The sequence below is a fragment of the Phalacrocorax aristotelis genome, chromosome 14 (assembly GCF_949628215.1).
Source record: "Phalacrocorax aristotelis chromosome 14, bGulAri2.1, whole genome shotgun sequence".
NCBI classification, from domain to species: domain Eukaryota; kingdom Metazoa; phylum Chordata; class Aves; order Suliformes; family Phalacrocoracidae; genus Phalacrocorax; species Phalacrocorax aristotelis.
In genome coordinates, this window is record NC_134289.1 from 12,567,361 (window position 1) to 12,590,079 (window position 22,719).

Here is a 22,719-nt window from a genome sequence, read left to right on the forward strand (position 1 = left end):
AGCTAGTTGAACTGCAAGTACTATCGTTATGATAAGGAGGTATTTAGAAATGACAGGCTTGATCTGGGTTCTCTAAATATTCCTCTCTCCTCCCAAACTCAAACTCTGCCACAGTTATTATATGTTAATTTCTTTTTCCAGATAGAATTTATGTCTGCATATTTATGCCTGCACAAGAGCTATATGCTGTCTGGGAAGTGGACCAAGCCTTTGCCCTCATGCTCTTGGATTAAATGAGTTATTTAATGAACATATTTAGATCTGGACCCTTCAGGAGATGATCTTATGGTCAGCCATTGTCACTGAAAAGAAATACCAGAAAGAACTCAAACATTTCCCATACTGGCTCACCAAAGTTTTCCATCCCATTCTGTTTAGAAGCCCTGAGTCAGCACCTGGAGTACCTTGGGGTCTGTGGAGACGACACAGAAGCTGAAGATCAGATCCTTGAAAGTCTGAATGGGATTCTCCTGGCTCTTACTGAAGATAGCTAAGTATCACTCCAGATCACTGTTTAACCATTTGCACAATCCAAAAGCATTCACTGGAGGCTTTTGTCTATTGTGATAATCTGTATTACAAGAAGTGATTGCTGCTGGAACTATAACTGTCCTCAGCCCGTTTTGTTGTTTTCCTTTCTCTTTGTATACTCGCAAATCCACCTGTGACGAGATAAAGCTACTGCTCACTAAAACACCTGAAGCTACAGAGAAATTCCAGATTTAATATTCTATTTACTACAAAAGAAACTCCCTGGATTAAATTGGGGTGACCCTATCAGGTCAGGAATTTAAAGGGTAGTTCCTAGTCTCCTTATAAGAAAGTCTTTAAGGTCTCTGCACATTCTCCTGAATGGCATAACCCTGCATTTATCTGAATCTCCTGACAGATGGTGACTTACTACCTTAAGGACAATTAGCCACTTTTTTGACAAAAAAAAAAAAAAAGGCTAATGGAATTGACTGTTCTAACTGGCAGCTAAATACAAGATGTTGTGCCTACCTACAGAATTAATTGCTAGGCCAAACCTCAGGAATAGAGTCTTAATCCTTGACTTCCCATGTCTTATGCAAGCATCCTTTTATAGTCAGAGAAGATGAGACCGCTTTCCTCTTTGCTTTGCCACCTGTGCTTCAGTTCAACATGAAGCAGAGTTATCAGCTGGAACTACACTCGCTGCAATTCAAGCAGATGAATGTTCCTATATATTTAAGCTGAGACAGCCTTTAAGCACCTTGTTAAATCAGAATCCTTGGATCTCAGATATCCACTCAGAACTCCAGGAAACAAAGCAACATGTAAATAAACAGTTGCAAGCCTACTGCACGTATTGTTAATGCTCTTATCATTACAGAGCAGAGATCCTTCAGCCTACTCAGAGACAGTGGGATCTTCCTAACTTTGGCAAAAATCCTGAAGGGCAATCCACGGTGTGCCGTGAAGGCGGCCCAGGTGCTTTCAGAGATAGCCAGGAATGGTATGTTGTACTAAAGTGTTACTACAAGGTATATTACAGCACATTAGCTGTGTGTTTCCACTCTTGAGTTTTGTTTCATGGCTACCAGCTATTGGTCTTGCAGTTGCAATTGTTTTATTTCAACATGGCAAAAAACCACAAGTCCCTCTCCTTTACCTACACAGAAGAAATGAAGAAGCCGTGCATAGAAGCAGATTTGGTTCTAACTTTGATACCTTTGCTGGAGAGCACAGACCAAGAAATGTTGCTCCATGCTGGGAGGGCTATTGGCCGTATCTGTTATGATAACCGTAAGTATCAACTTGAGAGAATCCTATTTTCCCTAGCTGCAAGGCATTATTTTATGAAGCATTGTAACCTGTAACTCATAATAATTTTTTTATGTGACCTGAGCACACAATGCACTTCAGCCTCCAGTTAGATATACAATTCACACAGCTCAAGACACCAGGCTGAACGCATCCCAAACACCTCCTAAACTCTGAATTTCCCCCTACGTTTTTGACTCCAAGGTGACACATCTTTGCCAGAACTGCTCTGCAGCTACAAGAGTAGCAGAGCCCCATGCATATCTTAATTTTGTAGAACTGCCTTGGGCCCAAATACTGAATAGCTTTGTCTTCTTCCAAAGTAATAACAGCACCTATAAGCAAAGCACTTATTTTAAAAAGCGTGTCAGAAAAAAAACATACTCTAAAAATACAAAAAATACGGAGATATCTATGCAAGGAATGGTCTTCTCTGAGGACCAATCTTTGCATACAGGAGATCTTTGTGCTCCAGATTTTTCCATAAAGCCAGGATGCTAGCTTGCCTGCTGGTCTCATGAATTAAACTCTCTTCATTTACTTGCCCCAACAGTTTAAGATTTTCCTTTTACCTTTAATTCCCAGACTGACCAAAAACATTTGTTGCATACTGGAGGCAATATGGAACCCAGTGTCTTCCACCCATTTCCCTCTGCCTTCAACTTACCTTATCTTTCTAATATGGACCTGTATAGCTTTATCTAGAAAGCTATGGGTTTGCCTCCCTGCATTGTTCCTATGAAATCCAAGCATGATAGGTACCTAGTATATATTCTACTAGCCCCCTGAAAATCAGATGTATTTACGAAGGAACGCCACATAGTAGTTTGAAAAAAAACTTCCCCATATGCAACTCATGCAACTATTGTACACCAGCGTTACTACAGCGTATGGCCATACTGCAAATTTGCTTCACTTCCGTCACAACACAGGCCTAGCATAGATTTGACAAGATGACTCTTGACTATACGATACATGCTTTAATAATTTCTAAAACAGCAATAGATACATCATAGAAATATTAACTTCACTGATTCCCTGAACGAATTACAACTGTATATGCTACAAGAGCACCCAGGTGATTTCTGGTGTCTGCCATGCATGCTGCCATCCAATGTGCAGTCTAGCTCTCAGCAAGACACTGCTGCAAAAGCAGTGTCGTTGTACTGTTAAGCAATCATCCCTTGTGTTTCATACTTCTTGGCATTCTCAAAATCATTTTAAATATTAAGATTTCACTCATTACATGGAAAACTACAAAACAAACAGTTACCAGTGTTTTCCTCAGCAATTCTGCATGTGGTTGAAGACAACTGTAATTAGTATACTAGAGCCAGGACCTAATTAATTTTTAATTACTGTACTTTGTTGACTTCCCTTAAGTCCCTGTTTGAGAACCTTACTCAGCCTATAAAAATTCCAAAGACAGTTTGAATTCAAGCACTCCAGCTCTCCCTACATGCTGAGCAACTAACACTCAAAAATGTGGAAGAGGCTGATTCCCATAGACGAACTTCAAAGCAGGCTGTCTCTCAGTGGTATCTTATAATAGCCCAGGTATTGGTAAAGTGCCTTGTTTTACCAAAAGTTATTTAAGAAACAAAAAAAGAATCATTATTCTAACATGCAAAAAGCAGGTATGTGGGCATTTGCTATGAGTCAGAACACTGTTGATCCCTGAAAGCAGAGTCATCACCAGACTGCTTTATCCTGGGTTTCTAGTCCCTTACATCTCCCTGCCCTTCAGAACAAAAGAAGCCATAGGATAATAAGGCTGAGATTCCCATTCCCTGAGAGAAAGAAATAAGCCAACTGTCTGCTCCTCACTCCATTTCCAGGTACATACCAAGAGATACAGTCCATCAGAACCTGCTTTAGAAGCTGCACTAGTAGTAGAGATGCTCGTGCAATTACCCTTATATATTTGCACAGTGCTTAATTCCCCAAGTCAAAGTTGATCCAGGAGGTTTAGCAAAACCCTGACCTGAACCTGTATTTCCCAAACACCCACATTAGCCTGAACCCACAGCGTAAGAGCTGTACAAATTCTAACAGTGTGAGAAAGAACCAGATTATCTTGCTGCAAAGCATCTCAGTTGGATGCTTTTTATTGATTTAATTGGTCCTTATTTAATCACCTTTAACCTCTATGCTTACTATTTCAGGGGATCTTCAGGAAGAGCTGGTGAAGGTAGGAGTAATCACATCGCTCGTCCGAATACTAACCGATTATGCAGAGAGCGAACCACTTGTCCATGTTGATCTATTGGCCTTATGCAATCTTGCCGACCTTGGTAAGTAAATGTTTTGGTATTTTGGAGCAAAATATCATCTTCACACTGTCACTGCCTTCCCACGTACATGCAGAATGCCCACAGGTTTGTGGGGGTTGTTTTGTTTTGGGTTTTGTGGGGGATTGGTTTTGTTGGGTTATTTTGGGTGGTTGGTTTGTTTGGGTTTTGGGGTTTTTTTGGTTTGTGGGTTTTTTGTTTGTTTTTTTAAACACTACTGATACCTAATCAGGGACTGGCAACAGTATCTGTACTGGAGAAATAACTACTCTTTCCTGGAGTACCAGCAACTGCTGGTACTACCTTAAAACAATTAAGACTTAACACAGCTTTTTAGTCAGAAAAAAAATCATAGGGGACATAACTTCTTGCGGTAAATTGACAGTTTCAACTACTTCAGATATGGTATATTAAATACTCATTTATGAAAAATTTATTTATATTTAATAATTAAGTTTACATACCTTCATGGAACAGCTTCCCTTTTCATTTACACAATTCTCAAACCAAAGGCATCTCAACTGATTTAAAATACGTCTGCCCTACTTTACACAAGTTGTAAGTAGCGATGGAAGAAAGAGACCAAGTAGGAAAATGTTAGCACACTTTGTATATGGTCTGACTACAATTTGATCTACTGGTTCCTGCATCTAGGGGGAGAGGCAGGGAGGAGGGTATGCTATCAGCCTGTCACATCATCCTCTAGTGAGGTCTGGCCTTTATACATCTCTTTTATTACTTAATACCATATTCCATTCAAATGTGTTCTATGTCAGACAGCAGCAGGCTTTAAAAAAAAAAAGATCTTTTCTTTAACATAAATCTTGTAGATATTTAGGATCTCAGCAAGACTAGAACCATCTAATCAAGGCAGAAAACATACTACTACAACAAACTGGCATGTGCCAATTTGACATATTAAATAATCATAGTACAGATTAATTTATAAGAGTCAGTGGAATTAAGCCTGGCTTAATTTGGCAAATATTGTAAGGTCATGGCTACAGGAATTACACAAAAATAGTGTTAAAGAAAGAGGTGGAGAGAAGAAGGGGTGGAATGTAGTTTTGCTGTCTCAGTGCTGTCCAAAGGAACAGAAGCGTCTATATAAAAAGAAAAGCATTCAAAACCAAAGTAGTGTCTAATTACTTCCAATTATAGGGAGATATGCTTAATAATTAATCAGATAAAGGAGCATTCAAAATCCTGTCTTTATCACATACACAGATACAGCCAAGGAAGCTCTAAGCAAGACAAAGGTTGCTGAACAGCTGGTGAAACAACTGAGAAGAGCAGAGAACCATGAGAGGTTAGAAATTGTCTTTGAGGTCCTGCAAGCACTTGCAGAAAATGGTAAGGCTCCTTTCAGCTTGGAGGAATGAGGGCAGACAGGGTACTGGTACTTGGCTTACGATCTGGGTTCTGAGTTTGCCATGGGATGCTACTAATGGAACTAGCAATCCCTTCAGTGGAAATAAGCCACAAGAACATATGAAAACCTGCCCTGAGCAAGACTTTGAAGCTTAATAGGCGAGGCAACAAAGAAAGGAGGGAGAGAGTAGTATTCCACTATTTCAGTGGATCCATAAGATATCAGATTCAAATATATTCTCCACGGTGTGTAACAGGAAATCAGACTAGACAGATTGTTTTTTATAGAAAATGACAACCAAGTATCTTAGAAGATGTCTGTTCTAAGCAGTGGTGTACCTGATACAGATTTTAAAGAAATGAAAACTCATGACTGGCAATATGAGAAATGTCAAAGATCAACGCAGAAGCTTTGCTCACTCTGCCTTGGTGTCATCCTAGCAGCAAACTGTCTGTTACAGACAAAGTCAAAAAAGTGGCTGCACCTGAAAATAGACTGGCTAAAATTCAAGGATTTAGCTTCCTAGTTTGAAACACTTCAAAGACCCAGCAAGCTTTTAGTGTGCTTTTACTGTGGTCTCTGCAGATGCTCTGAAAGTGCAGTTGGTGGAGGCAGGCGTGCAAGAGGTGCTGTCCGAGATCCTGCTGAGGCTCCAGGGTAGTTCACAAGCTGAAGATACATGCACTGTGAAGGCTGCATCAGATCTCATTGTCTCTTTGCTTCTTGGAGGTAAAAAAAAGGGAATATTGACAGTCTAGATACACAGAGAAACAACATCAAAAAGCCCCTTTAGCGGAGGAGTTGCCATCTGCTCTCTTGCTTTCATTTCCTTAATAGGGACACATCTAACCTGTTTCATAATACTTAGGGGAATTCTTCTCAGACACCACACTTTTTCACTTTTTATAGGAGCCTAGTGCTCACATTGCCATGCTTCCCTTCAAGCATATACTTACGTTGCCTCAGGTCATCTAATACCACTGTGACTGCTCCTGTGCAGAATGCAACCGCAAGCACAACAACTTCAGGCCACAGTAGCTGTACCCGTGACTGTCAGGTCACATCCTGCTTCTACAAGTTTACTTTCAAAGCTGGCTTAAGAGCCAGTTTTAATCTGATGATTAGCTTTGCATTTAAGTTCACATAGTATTGAACTACTCATGTTTCCTCATTCACTATTCCAGATCTGTGTACCTACTTTGAACATTTGGATTAACAAATGAAATGTAAGAACTTTCTTGTAATGCAAGTTCTGCATCTATTAGGAACAGACTACACATATTGCTGACCTATATTTTTCACTAAGTCTTTAAGCTGATTTTAGGAACATCAAAAAATGCTAACGACCTAACAGCAACTTAGTGTAGGGGGCCCTGCTGTGATATATTTTGGGCAATACAGATTAAAGAATAAAACATCAAGAACTGAGCAGTTATACCGCATCCCACCACACCCAATCCCAAAGCAACCAACAATTTCAAGGTCTTAAATTGTTAACTATAACAACAGCCTTCAAGTCATCATTGATTCAAACCTCCCCAAAGATGGTTCACTTGGGGGCTAACTGTAAACAGACATGAGATGTTCTCTACTTGTCATGCTACGGATAAGTATATGCAGAATTTTTTTGCTAAGGGATGTGGCATCATCCCCAGAACGTTTGAACTTGCATCACATCCAAACACATGCAGCTACAGAGACAGAAGCAACGCCTATTGCTAGTTTTACAAAAAATGGTAAGGTTGGTTATTCTCTGCCCTTCAAAGATGGAAAGCCATTGTTTGTGAGTGGAGAGAAAAGCAACACTATTAGATTTCATTGCTCCCTAGCTCTGAAACAATAACACTCTTGCTCTCCTGCAGACTGGAGGCTTGCATACCTTTAAGTCACAGATGGTAATGATACTGAAGTAGTTTGAGGGGCACAACTGTGAAAAATGTGGTGGTCAGGTATGGAAGGTTTTACACTTTTTTTTTGCCTAAATCACATGTTATTAGAGGGGAGGCTCTGGAAATGTTTCATGGCAAATACATTCGTTAGAAATATTAAAAATATAGAATTATTGATGATTTATGTTTTAAGTCACTTTTAGGAAGTTACTCAGACACATCGGGGGAGAAAATAAATCTCAGGAAAAGCCATTTTATCTTTCACGCTGTCCTATTATAGAAAGCAATGAGCCTTTATACTATGCGGAGAGAAACATGGAGAGACTCTTATAAGCAGACTCCTGGAAGGCATGCTGGGCTGAATCAGTCAGCAGAAGATACCCCATCATGTTTTTTCTCCTTTCTCACTGATAGGTACTGTACTGGGTTCAAGAAGGAGCTTTTTTGACATTGGTCAACTTTCTGCATTAATATGTGCTTAATTATCACAAAAGATTCCCTCACATCTGTCTGAATGCTTAGCTCATCAGTCTCATCTGGGTTTGTTTTTTTTAAAGCAAGCTATCATACACACATCTCTCCACCTCCCCCTCAAATCCTTTCCAGATTCCCTTTCTTCCTTGTCCTATACCTCGCTCTGAATCAGCCATTGTGCATCATGATTCTACAAAGGCCACAGAAATGCCCTCAGTGCCTTTAAACTGGCTATCTTCAATTTATTCAGCTGAATGGCTTGCTTTGTCACTCACTCTTCTCCCTCCATCTCCCCCACAACCCCATTAGGATGTTTCATGTAGAAAAAGTGAATAATCCCTTTCAGGACCCAGTATGTGTCACTGATGTATGCACAGCCTTTAATCTAAGGGAGAAAAAAATCCTATGGAAATCTGATCTCAGCAAATGACTTCTGAGGCAGTGAAAAGATGACAAACAGCTTTTGCAGCTATGAAAGTGCCTGTTCCTATCAGACTTTAACTATAAGCCATTAAATTGACAGTTATGCTGCTATCCAAGCAAAAATGCATAGGAGAACCAATTTAGAGCTCTGTGACAATCAAAGCAAGGCAACCACTAATGGGTTCTGCCTTTACTACAAGAGAAAAAATGCTCTGCCATTCTTTGGTTTCAAAGGTGGGAGCAGGAGAGAAATTAAGTTCAATTAAGGTCAGTCTATATGAAGATCAAAGTATTTTGCCTGTAGAATTTTGTCAGACCAGAAGAGATGGTCTGTTCCTAGAGAACCTGTTCCTAAAGAGGACTGGGCAATTTTCCTCATGTACTCTGATCTCCAAAGATTAGGACCGGCCAAGAGAACATCTGAAGAATCACAAGCAGAAAACATCAGCTTTAGAGAACGTATGCATGAACTGATATAAAAAATTTTTGCATGGATAGAATTCAAACTATTGCACAGACTGACTGACAGTTCTCTTATGAAAATATGCACTTCCATTTCATAACCATTTGACAAATTCTTATTTAACATATGTAGTAACACAGGGGGAAAAGTATTCTACTAACTGAAATCCTAAGAGATTAAAGGAATGGTAGGCAGTGGTTCAAAAGACAACAGAGAGGAGTTTTTACTACTTTGGGGTGGAAATAACATTCAAACCAGCAAAGGTATTAAAATTACTGGAGCCATTTTTAAGTGGTATACACACAAAACTTAGAAGTCTGTACATTTTAGGCATGCAGTTAGCACCATGAAGCACCTAACGCTATATTTGGCCAGGTTCTGTGTTTGTATGATATTTGTATCGTTCCATGGATAATCGTTTACCCCAGGTGAAGAAGTGGTCTTCCTATATAGCATTCACACTGTTTTGCCACGTCGTAACAAACGGCATTCACATGGTAACAGCACAGCTATACAGAAATGTTGACCAGTGTCGGGAATATGCTTCTCTTGAGGTACAATAAACTGCATAAAATACAGAACAATGTTTGCCAAATGGCATCTTCAGAACACTTCCTTCAGGAAGGATGCAGACCATAATATGCAGGGTTTCCTTTTGTTCGTTAGGATAACACTTTCTCATTTCCTATCAAGGTGAGCTAAGTAGTTTCTGATCACAAAAGGGCTGTCACCTTTGCAGAGCAAGTTCTCAGAGAGAGGGAGACCTACAGACATGCACTGACAAAATATCGTAGAGCACGTTCCGGGCAAAATGGTGGTTCTTTGGAATGTACAAATGTGCTCTTTCACCAGCATCAAACAGATCAGAACTCTCCAGGTTGACTCATTTTCCTAGCTTCATATGAGTGCAACACAATTAGACTTCTAATTTCAGAAAGTGGGTATCTCAAAACAGGCAAGAAAAAACTAGGCCTGATTCTTTCAATGACTAGTTAATGACAAATTATTTGACTGAATACAAGCAGTAACAGAGGTACAAAACTAGTAATCAGACTCACCGCTGCTGGATAAGATCCCTGGTCTCACAATAGTCTCTTAAACCAGTAGAATAGCAAAATCACAGTATTAAAGCTACCCTGTGGAGAAATGGAAAATGCCACCAGTATTCCACTACGTATATCGTGGAAAATAAAGCAGTTTTGAGGAAGAAATCGACTGGAGAACCTATGGGTTTGAATTTGACAGTGACTGTCCCTAGAAAGCTCTCTCAAGCTAAGCTTTAGTAGAGGGTGTCTCAGCATCAGTTCACAGGTGGCTGATGCCCATTTACCTCTAGAGAGTTGAAGGTTGAAACTGCATTGTTTTTTACAATGCACAGTCTCAATCTTATCAAGACATGAAAACAGTCAAAGACTCCCTGAATTCTCAATTTGCGTCATTAATTTCTATCATTGTGTTTCTTATCTCCCTCACCTGCTTGGCTTTGCCTCTTTCCTCAGACGGCAACTGTGTACGAATGGTACAGTTAGGAGTTATACATCAGCTTCTGGATCTTTTGGAGAAACACGTAGAGACTGGGGATGTCTCTGTTCAACATGCTGCACTCAGTGCCCTTCGAAACCTTGCTATACCAGGTACAGAGTTTGAAGACAACCGACTTATTGTGATTCTTTGCAAAGATGAGTCATTTAATGGAGATCCGTGCAGCACTGTCCAAGTCACCAGTTCCAGTCCCTGTATTTTGAGGGGCAATTGACCCTTTTTTCCCCTGCAGAGACATATATATTTGAATAATTCATCAGGACTTCTCATCTACATAAAGGGTCTAAATATAACAGTGTGATCTCATTGCCAGCTGCTGAAATGGTTTCATATTAACAGCATACAGCAGTTCAAGACAAAAATACAGAACAGGGTTTATAGCTTAAAATACAGAGTATGGGGTAGAGCTATCACATCACAGTTGGTAGGGATTTGATAATCTGTTCCTTTTCCATAAAGCCAATAATCATTGAAAATTTGGCCTTTGTAGCACACTTTAAAACAATTCTTAAAAGGGGCATATAAGAAAGATGGGGACAAGCTTTTTATTAGGTCCCGTTGCGATGAAACAAGGGGTAATGGTTTTAAACTAAAAGAGGGCAGATTTAGACTAAATATAAGAAAGAGATTTTTTTATGATGGGGGTGGTGAAACCCTGGCTCAGGGTTGCCCAGAGAGGTGGTAGATGCTCCATCCCTGGAAATATTCAAGGTCAGGCTGGACGGGGCTCTGAGCAACCTGATCCAGTTGAAGATGTCCCTGCTCACTGCGGGTGGGTTGGACTGGGTGGTCTCTGAAGGTCCCTTCCAACCCAAACCATTCCAGGATTCTAAACTTGTGATCTTTTGTTAATATACATCAGAAAATTGTGCTGCTTCTCATCTCAGATTTACTGCTTCCATGTGAAAGTGCAATTCAGGCCAAGTGTTTTGCTAGAGACTTAACAGTACAGAACCCTGCGACGCAGTCCTTTCACTGCTATACAGTACTGCAGAGAAGAGCATGACACCAGCGCTATTTTCTGAAAACAAAAAACTTGAAGTTGTCTGCCAGTTTTAGTATGTAAGTCAGCCAGCATGCTTGGTTTAACAGTTTTATACATAATCATCGCTTTGAACACTTGAGAGCCCCAGAATATACTAGTTGCTACCTTGCCTCCACTACTTCCTCTTAAAGCCTGATACACCCTCATTTCTTCCTGCAGACAGCTCTCTTCAGAACTTCACCTATTTCTTTCAACTTATTTTTGATATGCTCTCAAGTAATTTATTTAGTTTGGCTTATAGTATTGTCACACTCTGGATCATAACAGCCAGCCGTGCCTGGCTATTCAGTATTTTAATAAACATAACATTTCACACCATAAGCCCCTCAGTGCTTCTGTATGTATTTTATTTCTCCTTGAATAGATTTTCTACCACCATTCACATCAGCAGAGAGAGGCCTGTGCAAATTGCTTTCTGGCGCTAATACAGCATGCAGTATTTTGACCATGCATGCCAGTTACCTTACACCAGTTACAACTTAACACAGAGCTTGGAAGATAATCATAGAATTATGAAAAACCGAGAGAACTATCTAGCTGAAATTAGGAGAGTAATTTAGTAGGCAAAATGTAACTATCTTAATTGGAATGAAAAGATGGATTTCTTTTCTATAAGCCTAGGTGTGTCCCATGCTTAGTTCTCATTGACTTTGCTCCTGCAATATGTGCAATTGGATTTCACAGCTACAAGCAGCAAAGACACCGATTCACCTCATTTGAAAGACAGCAATTTTGATGCAGTTTCCCTTGACAACAAGCAGAGATGATCACATTCTAACTCACAGCAGAACCTGTTTCTCAACAGATACCAAGGCCCACATTTTGCAGTGCCAAGCCCGGGCAGTCCTTGGGAGTTCCTTAACAAAGCAATGAACACAGTTGGTCTTGCGAAGTTTGTAGGCTCTAAAACTCCAGAAAAATGTGGTTGTAACCAACAACTTCACCCCTATAGCACTGCCTTCTACACACAGTACCAGTAGATCTTAATGTTCTCTGCAGTTGTACTTTAAAAGCCTCAACTCTGAATTATCAAATATCAATGTATCAACACAGTCTATTTTTGTTATTTGTTCTGTTCTAGTCTATTACAAACCATTTTAGACCTTTCCAAGCGTGTGGGCAATGCACAGCACTTAAAACGCTATTCCTACACTGTGCTTTTCCTCATCAATTTGTAAACATATCAGAATATGGAAGCTGTTAAGACATGCCCTCACAATAATACATTATTTCCAGAAATACACAAACGCTACTGCTTTCAAAAATAGAGTCTGTTACCTCGGAAAAAGAAAAGAACAGAAGCTTGAGTGCAAATCCAAATAAATCATAAAATAAAAATAAAATATGGGCCAACACTTGCAAATGGGCACAGGGGAGGTCTTTAATTCAAGTAGTGATCTTAAAAGAGAACAGGTGCTTATAGAAAAAATTGAAAAAAGTCATTATGTTCTAGTGAATGGAGTCAGTCTGTGCCACTGAAAACTAAGGACATTAAGAGCAAGTTACTTAACGTTGTCTGCTTCTCAGTTTGGTCAATGGAAGGAGGAAGGAATAGAACGGTTATCTCCCTAATTTCACTGTCCCGTCACTCCCCCACCCCTCAATAAAAGGCACACAGAGGATGGAAAGAAAACTGCTCTGGAGGAAGCAACTTTGGTAGCACAGTCAGGCAGCATTAGGACTCTTTCCAGACAAGCTTCTGATTATTACCAGGTATTACGGCACTAACAACAGGAGCAAAGACACAAGAATTAGGAGAAGAAAGCACAGAAACAAAGGCATGAACAACAGCGGATCAGCAAGCTCAAATACAAAAAGAAAATTCATTCACAAGAAATATGGCTATGTAAATCACTTCTGCCACCCAGTTCAGTTAAGATGAGCAAGCACAGGAAAGGCTTGCTCATGTGAGTGGGCGAGTAGACAGATAATCTATTGCAATTAGAAGAAAGAAGAGAAACAGAATGCGTGTTTATCCTCTTTTATGTACTGCACTCTGGGCAGGGCTTAGATCAAAAGTAACCAAAATATCGTAACAGCAGTTCCTAGGAAGTTTTTAGCTCAAAAGAGAATACTAAATCTAAAAGTTCGGGTAGTCCTGACTTAATTTCTGAACACTCTAACAAGTCGGACCTTTTGCTAAGAGCAAAACAGGGTGTGAAATTCAGAACAGCAGTTATGTCATATCTGTATTTTCAGATGCTTGTACAGTTACTGAGCTTCACATCAACATCTTTTTTTCCATTTACTAGTTGTCAACAAGGTTCAAATGCTGGAGGAAGGTGTGGCAGAACGGATTCAGGCACTTCTAAGGTCAGAGATGCCCCCTGTGCAGTTTAAACTTCTTGGAACACTACGGATGTTAGCAGATGGTCAAGGTAGGGAATTGCTAACGTTTACTGATGTCATCTATACACACCCCTCCTCCCCTCCCCCTGCAAGACAACAGATCTGCAAGGAGTCTGCAGGCTAAGTGTCATGCTAACCTAATTCCACTCAGTTTGGAGAGGTTCCAACAGAGGTGATTGCCTGAGGCTGCGAGCCTTCCCTACTGACCCAGCCAGCCTCAGACCGAAGAGAGGAATCCGCAGTAGTCAGTGAGAAATGGCAAAGCTCTAAAAGGAAGATCTTTTCCACCAGAGATATACCAGCAAGGCACAAGTATGATGGGAAAGAGTCAGGCTAAGGATTTACAGAGCCAAATCACAGGAAAGCAAATCATAGAAGAACCGGAAAATATAAATGGATCAAAGGGAGCTGGGGTGGAGAGAGGCAGGAGAAATTAGTTTCAACCAGTCAGTCTCTCTATACACATATTGCCAGGTTTATCTTGCTGGTGTGGTTCAAACGTTGAATTTACTTTGCATGTTGAAATATGGCATTATCTACTTGCACTTCGTTCAGTTTTACACAGAGGCAACAATACTCACTCTGCATATAAAGCTGCATTTTGAGAAACATGCACAATGTCAGAACTGTGTTAAGGTCTACTACAATATCTTAATTTATCCTTAGACTTATCTAGCTTCTTACCAGAGTATAACACAAAAACAAGTGTTGTGGGGTTTGGATATTTAACAATAAGTGCTCTAATTCTTTCATATCACCAGAGCAGCTGCTCTAGAACACTAGTCAGTACGGGCCACCTTGGGGTGCAGGAATAACAAGGAATAGGTCAAAAACAGACTCAGAAAAGTTATGACCATTTTGTGATGGGAACTGACAGCTGGTACAGAACAATTACAATCACTAATTCATCAGTTATATGGAAGGGGAAAAAACCTCACTCTCCTACATTCCATGCTGCCCTCATTTACACCACTGCGGACACCACTTTCATATGCCAGCTACTTGTATCCTTTTTCAAATGACTATGCATAGTATAAAATTTAGATTTAGCACTCATACTAATTTGCACTGATTCTAATCCAGTAAAAAGCTGCTTTCATTTATATTTCACCACGGTAGGAAATGGACATTGCAAGATGTACAGAAACTTAGCCTCTTCCTCTCAGGCTTTGAAAGAAGTCATTAAAAGGTCATTTCTCCAAAGTTATACCTGAATTGTGACAGGGGAGACCATTTAGCTCTTAAAATTGAGACATCATAATAACACCGATCTAAATTATCAAACACTAAATTATCTTTTTTTATTCAATGCTACTTCCAAGTCCTAGTATGAAGTTGGAATTTAGCAGAAAATGGTACAACTTCTGAATCCAAAACAATGCAGATACCAAACTGTAGAGTAGAAAAAATATGTAGATTAATCAGTGTTTACCCATTCCTGCCTACGAACACACAATTCTCCCACCTTTAATTACTTTCTATTCTGTTTACCATGAGCTGACATTGCCCTTAATTAACTCAGCCTGAAACTCTTATGACTACACATCTACTAAGAAGTCCACACTAAATGAGTTAATTGCATTATCTAGTATAAATTAATTAGTCTAACAATCACTGGACATGCCTGCAGACTAGAAGAGGTAGGTTTCTAAGTACAGAAAACTGCAGTCAGGTCTGTCAGCAACATCTCACTAAAGAGATGTTAACTCCTGGTTTTTCCCACTGTTTTGCTTCAGAAGAGGAGAACTTGTGCACTTCAACAGCCAAAGGACTTTCAGTGCAACTGGAAGTTTAGTCATACACACAGTTTATTCAAATTTGGCATTTTGTGAGTTAAAAGGTCCTCCTGTTCCTGTTACGAATAACTAATTGGGTTTTATCTCAAAGAGCTCTATTGCTGGTAGACATGAGGAAGTGCCTGCCAAACCAGGTCAAGATGCCACCTTTGAACAAACCTCTTAGACTAGTTCCATTCACCACCCTCTTACCACTTCCAGCTTTCTGTACTAAACTGGATTACCATGATCTCCTCAGGCTAACACGTAACACCTGACCTAGAAACAAAAGCCTTTCTGTTACAGGAGATAATATGCATCTGGCTGTGCAATGGCAAGTAACTCTTATCTCAAAACAAACACGTTCCACTAGGCTAGAAGCTCCCAGATTCCCTGTGGGATTTTGATCTGTGGATTGTTCCTTAGCGTACTGGACAAATAAAAAAAGGAAGTGCTGTCCTCCCTTATCTCTCTCTCCAAAGTAGAAAGAGTATAGGTTAACTTACAGCTTCTGCAGAGTAATCATGTGGTTTATTGACACTGACCTTCAGTGCACACTCTATTTGACCCTTTCCAGAATATCTCAAAACAAATGCAATGGCAGAAAGGGACAGGTAAAGAAACAGAAGCAGGGTCATGCCCCTCTCAGCCAAACAAATCTCTCCTGTTCCGGACGTTAATGTTGGTTCTGCCTCAAGTCTTTGCTTCAGCAAAGCTCCAAGAGGCAAACTTCACACACCTTAAAACTATGCAGACTTTTCCCCACATTTTTCCCCTTTCTGGATTTGTTTCCAAAGGAGCAGGGATCTCCCCGATCGGGCCTGGAACTACATTAAAAGACTAGAAAAGCAGAAAAACCTTGGCAAAAGCTCACAGAGTCTTAACAGCCCTTCTTTGGGAACGTACACTTCCCATGAAGGCCTTTACCACATCCTTCCTTCTTCAGAGCACAACGCGCATTTCATGTTATCTGCTCTGGTCCTCCAGCATCAAGGGGTGGGGGGTGGCCACAGGACATGACTCAAGATGGCCAAAATAGAATCAACAAGAAAAAAAACTTAATTACAAATAACCAAGAGACTCCTAAAAGTTGAATTAAATCTTATACCACGGTATATTTTTACAAATAGAGTAATTCTACACCAAAAGCAAGCATCTGTCCTCTTGCCTCTCAGTTGCTACATCTGATGCCCAGCTGGAAGTGCTGTGCATTTATATCCTCAGTTCAAGATTCATGATCAACCGGAACACATACAAACGTGTTTCTGTGTCTCCGTTTGGCAGTTTACAAAACAGCTCCTTTGCACACAAAGCCAAATGGGTGAGCACTCAATTCCTGCAAAAAGACAGCTTAAGTTGTGCATATTACTACTTTCTTATCTTCCCCCCAACCCCACCCCCACCCCGGTACCCTTTGCTTGGAAGAAAATTCCAGTTGAATCAAGATGTACAATTTCAAAGTCTTAAGTATTGAAGAGAAACAACTAACTGAAATCACTGAAGCAATATTTATGAGTATGTTCTCAGGGCTGCACCCCTGCTTAACATATTTGGTTAAAACAGGGTATTTCACAGTCCTCAGCATCCTTATATCTGCATTTTTTCTTGGAAACCACTTTCCACAAGTCAGTCACTTCTGATCCATAGCACTTTAAAGTTGCATTATTAAGCTGCAAAACAGACTCGTGTGGAACCATGTGTAAGACATACAATATTGAGAGAGCACAAGTAAAGTTCCGTTTGCTGCTGAACAAGTAAGAGCTTTGGGAGTAGTCCCCTTAGTGGCAACAAGCCTTAAACAACAGCTTATCATTAAGAGTTCCACTTCTTAGAAAATGTCATCTAGTGAGGTTTTTCCCAAACGTCAGTCACACAGGCTAATACTTCTTGAAGTCTTGAGATAGGGTTCCTGAAACACGGAGGAAGGTCAATTAAAAGGCTCCTCCAAACTCTGAAGGAAGTTTTGACGATACCTCCTACAGTTCAACACACAGTCTTAAGACATGCAATTACAGACATGCTGCAATTCTGTACTCAGACTTGGCTTCCCACATGCTACCAACAGTAATTATCACCATGACTGAGAGCACTAAAACAGCAAGAACAGACCCTGAAGAGCCCATGATTACATTTGTGCAGGGCTCAAAGAGCAAGTGCAAGCAACCAAACAGGAAAGGGACAGCCCTCATGAAGATTTCAGCACAGTAACAGAATATTTGCTTTCAAAGATACAAAGCTGCTCATTTTAAGGCCTTCTTCAGCAGCCTCTTAAAAAGGATAGGTCTATTGGAACAGCTTACTTTGTTCTTTACCTCCAAGAGTTGCCCTAACACAGCTGGCATTCTTCAGGTGAAGATTTCCAAGATCCATTAAAAGCCCAATGCCTTGGTTACAGCTTTTAAAGGATACCGAGGCCTGTGGTCCTGGCTACTTCTGCAGTCACATTTTTGTGACAGAAAGACTGAAAAGTTTGTTTTTGAATGTCTCCTGATGATGCTTTTCTCTTCAGCTGATGCGGCTGAAATCTTGGGCCAAGACCCCATGCTGCTCAACAGACTTGTGCAGTGGTGCAATGCTAACGACCACGCTGGCCTTCATGGAGAAGTGAATCGGCTGCTAGCATCGATCTTGCGTCACAACAGATCCCAAGTACGAGAGCTATTGGTCTGATATGTTTCTACTTTATCTTTCTCAAATAGTTTTTAAAGCTTCTCAATATAGCTAGGGCTTAGGTATTAAACAGCACATACAGCTTTATCATTAAAACCATGAAAATTCACAGTACAAACCCCCCTAGGCTGCCTCAGTACCAATAAGGAGGTGAGCAGGACAGCACTGCTCTCCATAGCCACAGATACTGCACAGAAACAAGCAACATGGTTACTTACTGTCACTTGTCAGCTTCTACCCTGCTTGAGTAGGGCTTGACAAACGGTTAGTAGGTAGAGCTTTTCTATTTCCATAAATATTAGTTTCAAATTTCAAGTTAAAATGGCAAAGATAACCCAGACCTGTCCCAAACCTCAGTCCTCCAGGAGCTCCAAAGAGCCCACTTACCCACCTAGTGATGGATGAATCTGGCTTGATCTGCATCTACTGGCATACTAGAACAGGCTTCTGTTTCTTGTAAATGATGCTATTATACACAAGCATCCTAACCATGCTTTACTTTGAGACAGCGATAAAACTAGATACTATCTGCACAGGCTTCGATAAATTAAAACTAATCTTTGCTAGTTTGAAGGCTTGGAATTAAAAAGTTGGAATAAGGTCAAACTCTTGACACAAAATATATCTATTTCTGTCTTACAGATATGCATATACATAATTGCCAGTATTAACATTGCAAGTAAATTAGACCAGCCGTAAGCAGACACGTATGACCAGTGCCAAAAGAAATGTTATCTCTAGTCTTCAAATATTATCAGTTTGCATTGCAGCAAGCAAATAACTTCCATCTACTCAGAGGCTGAAGAGTGCAATCTCATTTACTCCATTCTCAGGTCAGATTTTCATCTGTGATACTTTCCCTTTGCTTTAACAGGAAGTGGTCAAAGCCATCCAGGAGGCACAAGGAGTGAAACATCTGGTTTCCATGACAACAAGCAAACATGCTGCCATACAGAATGAGGCGCTGAATGCCTTGGCAATTGCATCTGCAATCGATTTAGGTATTTTTCTCCTATAAGCATTTATCTGTGCAAGATCCCCAATTATTAAGAAACATTGTCATGCTGTTAAGTCTACATAAGATATAAGAAAAATAATGTCTCTTGTCTAGATTTAGCTCATCAGCCTGAAATAAATGAGGTCAGCCATCTAGAAAAGCACAAAAGCAACAGGCTTCAGGAGTTGCCTGAAGATTATTTTTCGTTTAGGGTAGAGTCAAATGATCAGGTTGTGGGGAGAGGCACCATCTGTTGAGTAGCATGGTATGATGCTGGAAACCTGCACAAAAAAACCCAGAAGGAAAGTAAAGGTGAAGACTGGAGAAAAAAAAAATGAGGAAGTCTAAATGAAGACAAAATTAAGGACAAATTATGGACTTGAATGGTCAATGAAGAGTATTGATGGAGGAAGTAATCTTCAGAAGACAGACATTTGAATGGAGGAGAGAATAAAGCAGAAGCATACACAAAAGGGCCTTGTAGAAGCTGCGAATGAAACAAGTGAGAAAACTATAAAGGTTTAAAGTATAAAGGTTTAACTACTTTTACTGAGCTAATTTTCAGAGAGGGTTTTTTTTCAGATTTTTTCCTGTATGACTGATCACATTTGAAATGGGTCTCACTTTATTACAATAGAGTCACTACAGATATCTACACACATCAAAAGATAAATGGAAAAGAAATAGTCAACTTGAAATTTGGAAGAGCCATTTTGCTGCCTGGCCCACCATTAAGGCTCTCAAGCTCTGCTGGGCAACTAATGCGAATCAAGATTTCTATCACTGGTCATTGCAAATTTTAATCTATTATTGTTATTTTATATGATCTATAGCATACAGGTTCTGTTTTCCAGAATGAGGCCAGTGTATAAACACTGTACAGAAAATAATACAGAATTTCTCCAGTACAGAAAACAGATGCCCAGGACATCCCTGTACAGCCAATTTGAAATTAAGCCAGTCAGGAACTTTAATTTTTAAAAAAAGCAAGCATGTTCACTTTCTGGCTCCTTTTCAGGTAACAGCTTAGGTATTAATTTCCTTATTTTTCAGAAACCCTTGAAGAATCTTTTAAGGAATCACAGCTAGTTCAAAGCTTACACAAACTTCTACGAGATGATAATACAAGTCCTGAGGTGAAATATAATTCATTGGGTCTTTTGTGCAGTCTTCTTAATTCAGGTAACTTCATTTTAAGCTGTCTGTGATGAAAGGAGGGATATTTGTGATGAAAACACAAGTGTTTTCTGTTACTGAAATGTGCTGCTTGCAATGTTGCAGTCAGTGAGTAGTAAAGGATATTAGAGAGGTTCATTCTTTACTGATCACCAAAAAACCCAGTCAAGTAGATTCTTTATGAAAAGTTGATGAAGCCATCAGTTGAATAAAAAAAGAAAGGCTTTATTCCAGCAAGTCAGTGGCATAATCAAGTCCTGAAATAGCAAAATTAGAGCCTGGAATAAAGGCATCTTTGTCCAAATTCACCATGCACAAACATCTGGCAGTCCCAGGTCCGGTATGTACCACAGCATTTTTGTGTTCAAAGAAATAAAAAGTCTGTATCATCTTCCACAGGCAGGAATACATTTGTTCTGCCTGCACTGTAAGCAAACCAGAGGCTGAGATAAACAGCAAATTTAGCAACGCTGCCTTTGCACAGCAACTTTCAGTAGAACATACGAAGGATATGATTTCAGTTTCTCTCACTCCATGGTTAGGGAAGACTTAAAATGCTTCCAGCAAGATCAGACTCATCCTGCATGTGTGGCACTAACTGAAATCACCAAACTGAAAACAGGAGTCCAAAGATCTCGTGCCAGTTACTCACATCTTAATATGTAAATCATGTAAATTAAAAATAATGATTGGGCTCAGGCAAGGATCTGCCACAAGGCGAGCTACCTTTCAAATCCTGGAGCCACCCTGTATTAGCAGGCAAGCTGGACTTTGCAGTATGCTCCATTTTTTCGCTGTAGCCACACATATATTGGAATAGAGATAAGCATTAGATAAGCATTTTCATCCTTCAGTGCTACTACGGAGTACTGACACAATAGATGTGATCTATAAGACTTTTTTCCAGAGGTGTATAACTGTAACACTAAGAGTTGAGTCCTACTAATATGAAAGGCTAACAAAAAGCTTACAGGCAAAAAAAGTGCTGGAACTTGTCCTGTATTAAATTTCCAAAGTGCTTTTTTTTCTGTTCAATTAGTTCTTGGAAGTCAAACAGGAAAAAAAATCTTACCCTGTTCAATACTTTCAATGGCTGAAAGGGTATCTATTGAGATAAATTTAAATTAAAGCAGCTCACTTTAAACAGCAAGTACTCCAAACTTTTATCTCACAACGATTGTTGGGAGCCACTACACCATGTCATGTCACTAAAAGTCAGCATGTCATCTCCCATTCAGGTGATCTGAGACAAGAAATAGAAGAGGACAAGATTAAAGAAACCCTCGAACAACTCTGCAGTCACAGCAATGCAAATGTGGTGAAGGAAGCTGTCACAACATTACAGATTTTGAGAGGAGAGACACCCCACTAGCCCTCCCTCTCCTCCATAGCAACCCTGCACCACTCCCAAGGTAAATGCAATAAAGCACCAGCTTTGCCAACCCTACCTCACATTTGTCGTGCTGCCGCATAACCAACACTACTAAAGCCCAGGCACAGCTCCTGCTTTTAAAGCTGTACATACCAAAAACTACTCATTTGCTCATCCATTTGCCCTACAGATACTCGCATCACTGCTGCTCTTCACTGAGCTGCTAACACTGCAGTAGGAATAAGGCCTGTCAAGCAAGTGATCTTAGAAAACATCACATGAGAAGCATTAGGCAATTCACGCCCCTGTAATAAATTTTTTAAGCTGCTTGATTTTGTCAAATCAGGGTATCAACTGCAGCTTTTTCTTACATCAATGAGACTTTAAAATCATTACAAAAAACCCTCAAGCTTGTATCATGCAACCTGAAACAATGGGAGTTTACATTAGAGCTGTGGCTTAAACAATGCAAAAGGGCTAACTGGCACCAGTTCAACCTCTGCACATTGTGAATCAACCTATGAGCCCAACTGTTAACTGAACACGTTAAAACCACCACAAAACTGCACCTTTAAACCAACTCCCCCTTCAATTTCCAATTTTAAAGCTCTTCTGAGTTTTCACCTGTTAGTGTCACAGGTTATATTCCTAACTATCTGAGGTCACGGGCTTGTCCTAATTTCAGAGTTGCAGTTGTTGTAACCTGAAATGAGACTCAGTAGAAGCAAAGTTTACAAGAAACTGAAGTCAATGTCCATACAGTGCTTGGACAAGATACAAATGAAAGCTAGTTAGAAATTACTAGCTTTCAGTGGGGCATGTGTGAAGATCTGGAGGCAGTTGGCACTTCATTAAATTAACTCCAGTAAGAGAACCTGGGTTTAACTTTAGATAATGAAAAATTATAGTAAAACAAATGTCTCTGGACACTTCTACAGAAACCTTTCATATTTAGTAATGATCACTTGACAAAAAAGGTAAGAGAACAGTATCTATTGCACAATGTGTTCTTATGGGAACTTTTTGCAGCGGTTACAAGTATGTTGCAGCGTCACATTGCCAAGACCTAAGAGATGAAATTCAAAACCCAGTAGTG

At 40.0% G+C, this 22,719-nt stretch overlaps 1 protein-coding gene across 1 annotated transcript; it reads left to right on the forward strand.

The window, feature by feature from the left end:
- The first annotated feature begins 1,646 nt into the window (after nt 1–1,646).
- On the forward strand, nt 1,647–21,623 carry LOC142064578 (rap1 GTPase-GDP dissociation stimulator 1-like). Its single transcript, XM_075109707.1, has 10 exons — nt 1,647–1,767; nt 3,951–4,079; nt 5,304–5,429; nt 6,034–6,177; nt 10,197–10,331; nt 13,537–13,662; nt 17,918–18,057; nt 18,953–19,079; nt 20,129–20,257; nt 21,490–21,623. The coding sequence occupies exons 1-10, from the start codon at nt 1,647–1,649 to the stop codon at nt 21,621–21,623; spliced, it is 1,311 nt and encodes a 436-aa protein (XP_074965808.1).
- The last annotated feature ends 1,096 nt before the right edge of the window (nt 21,624–22,719 follow it).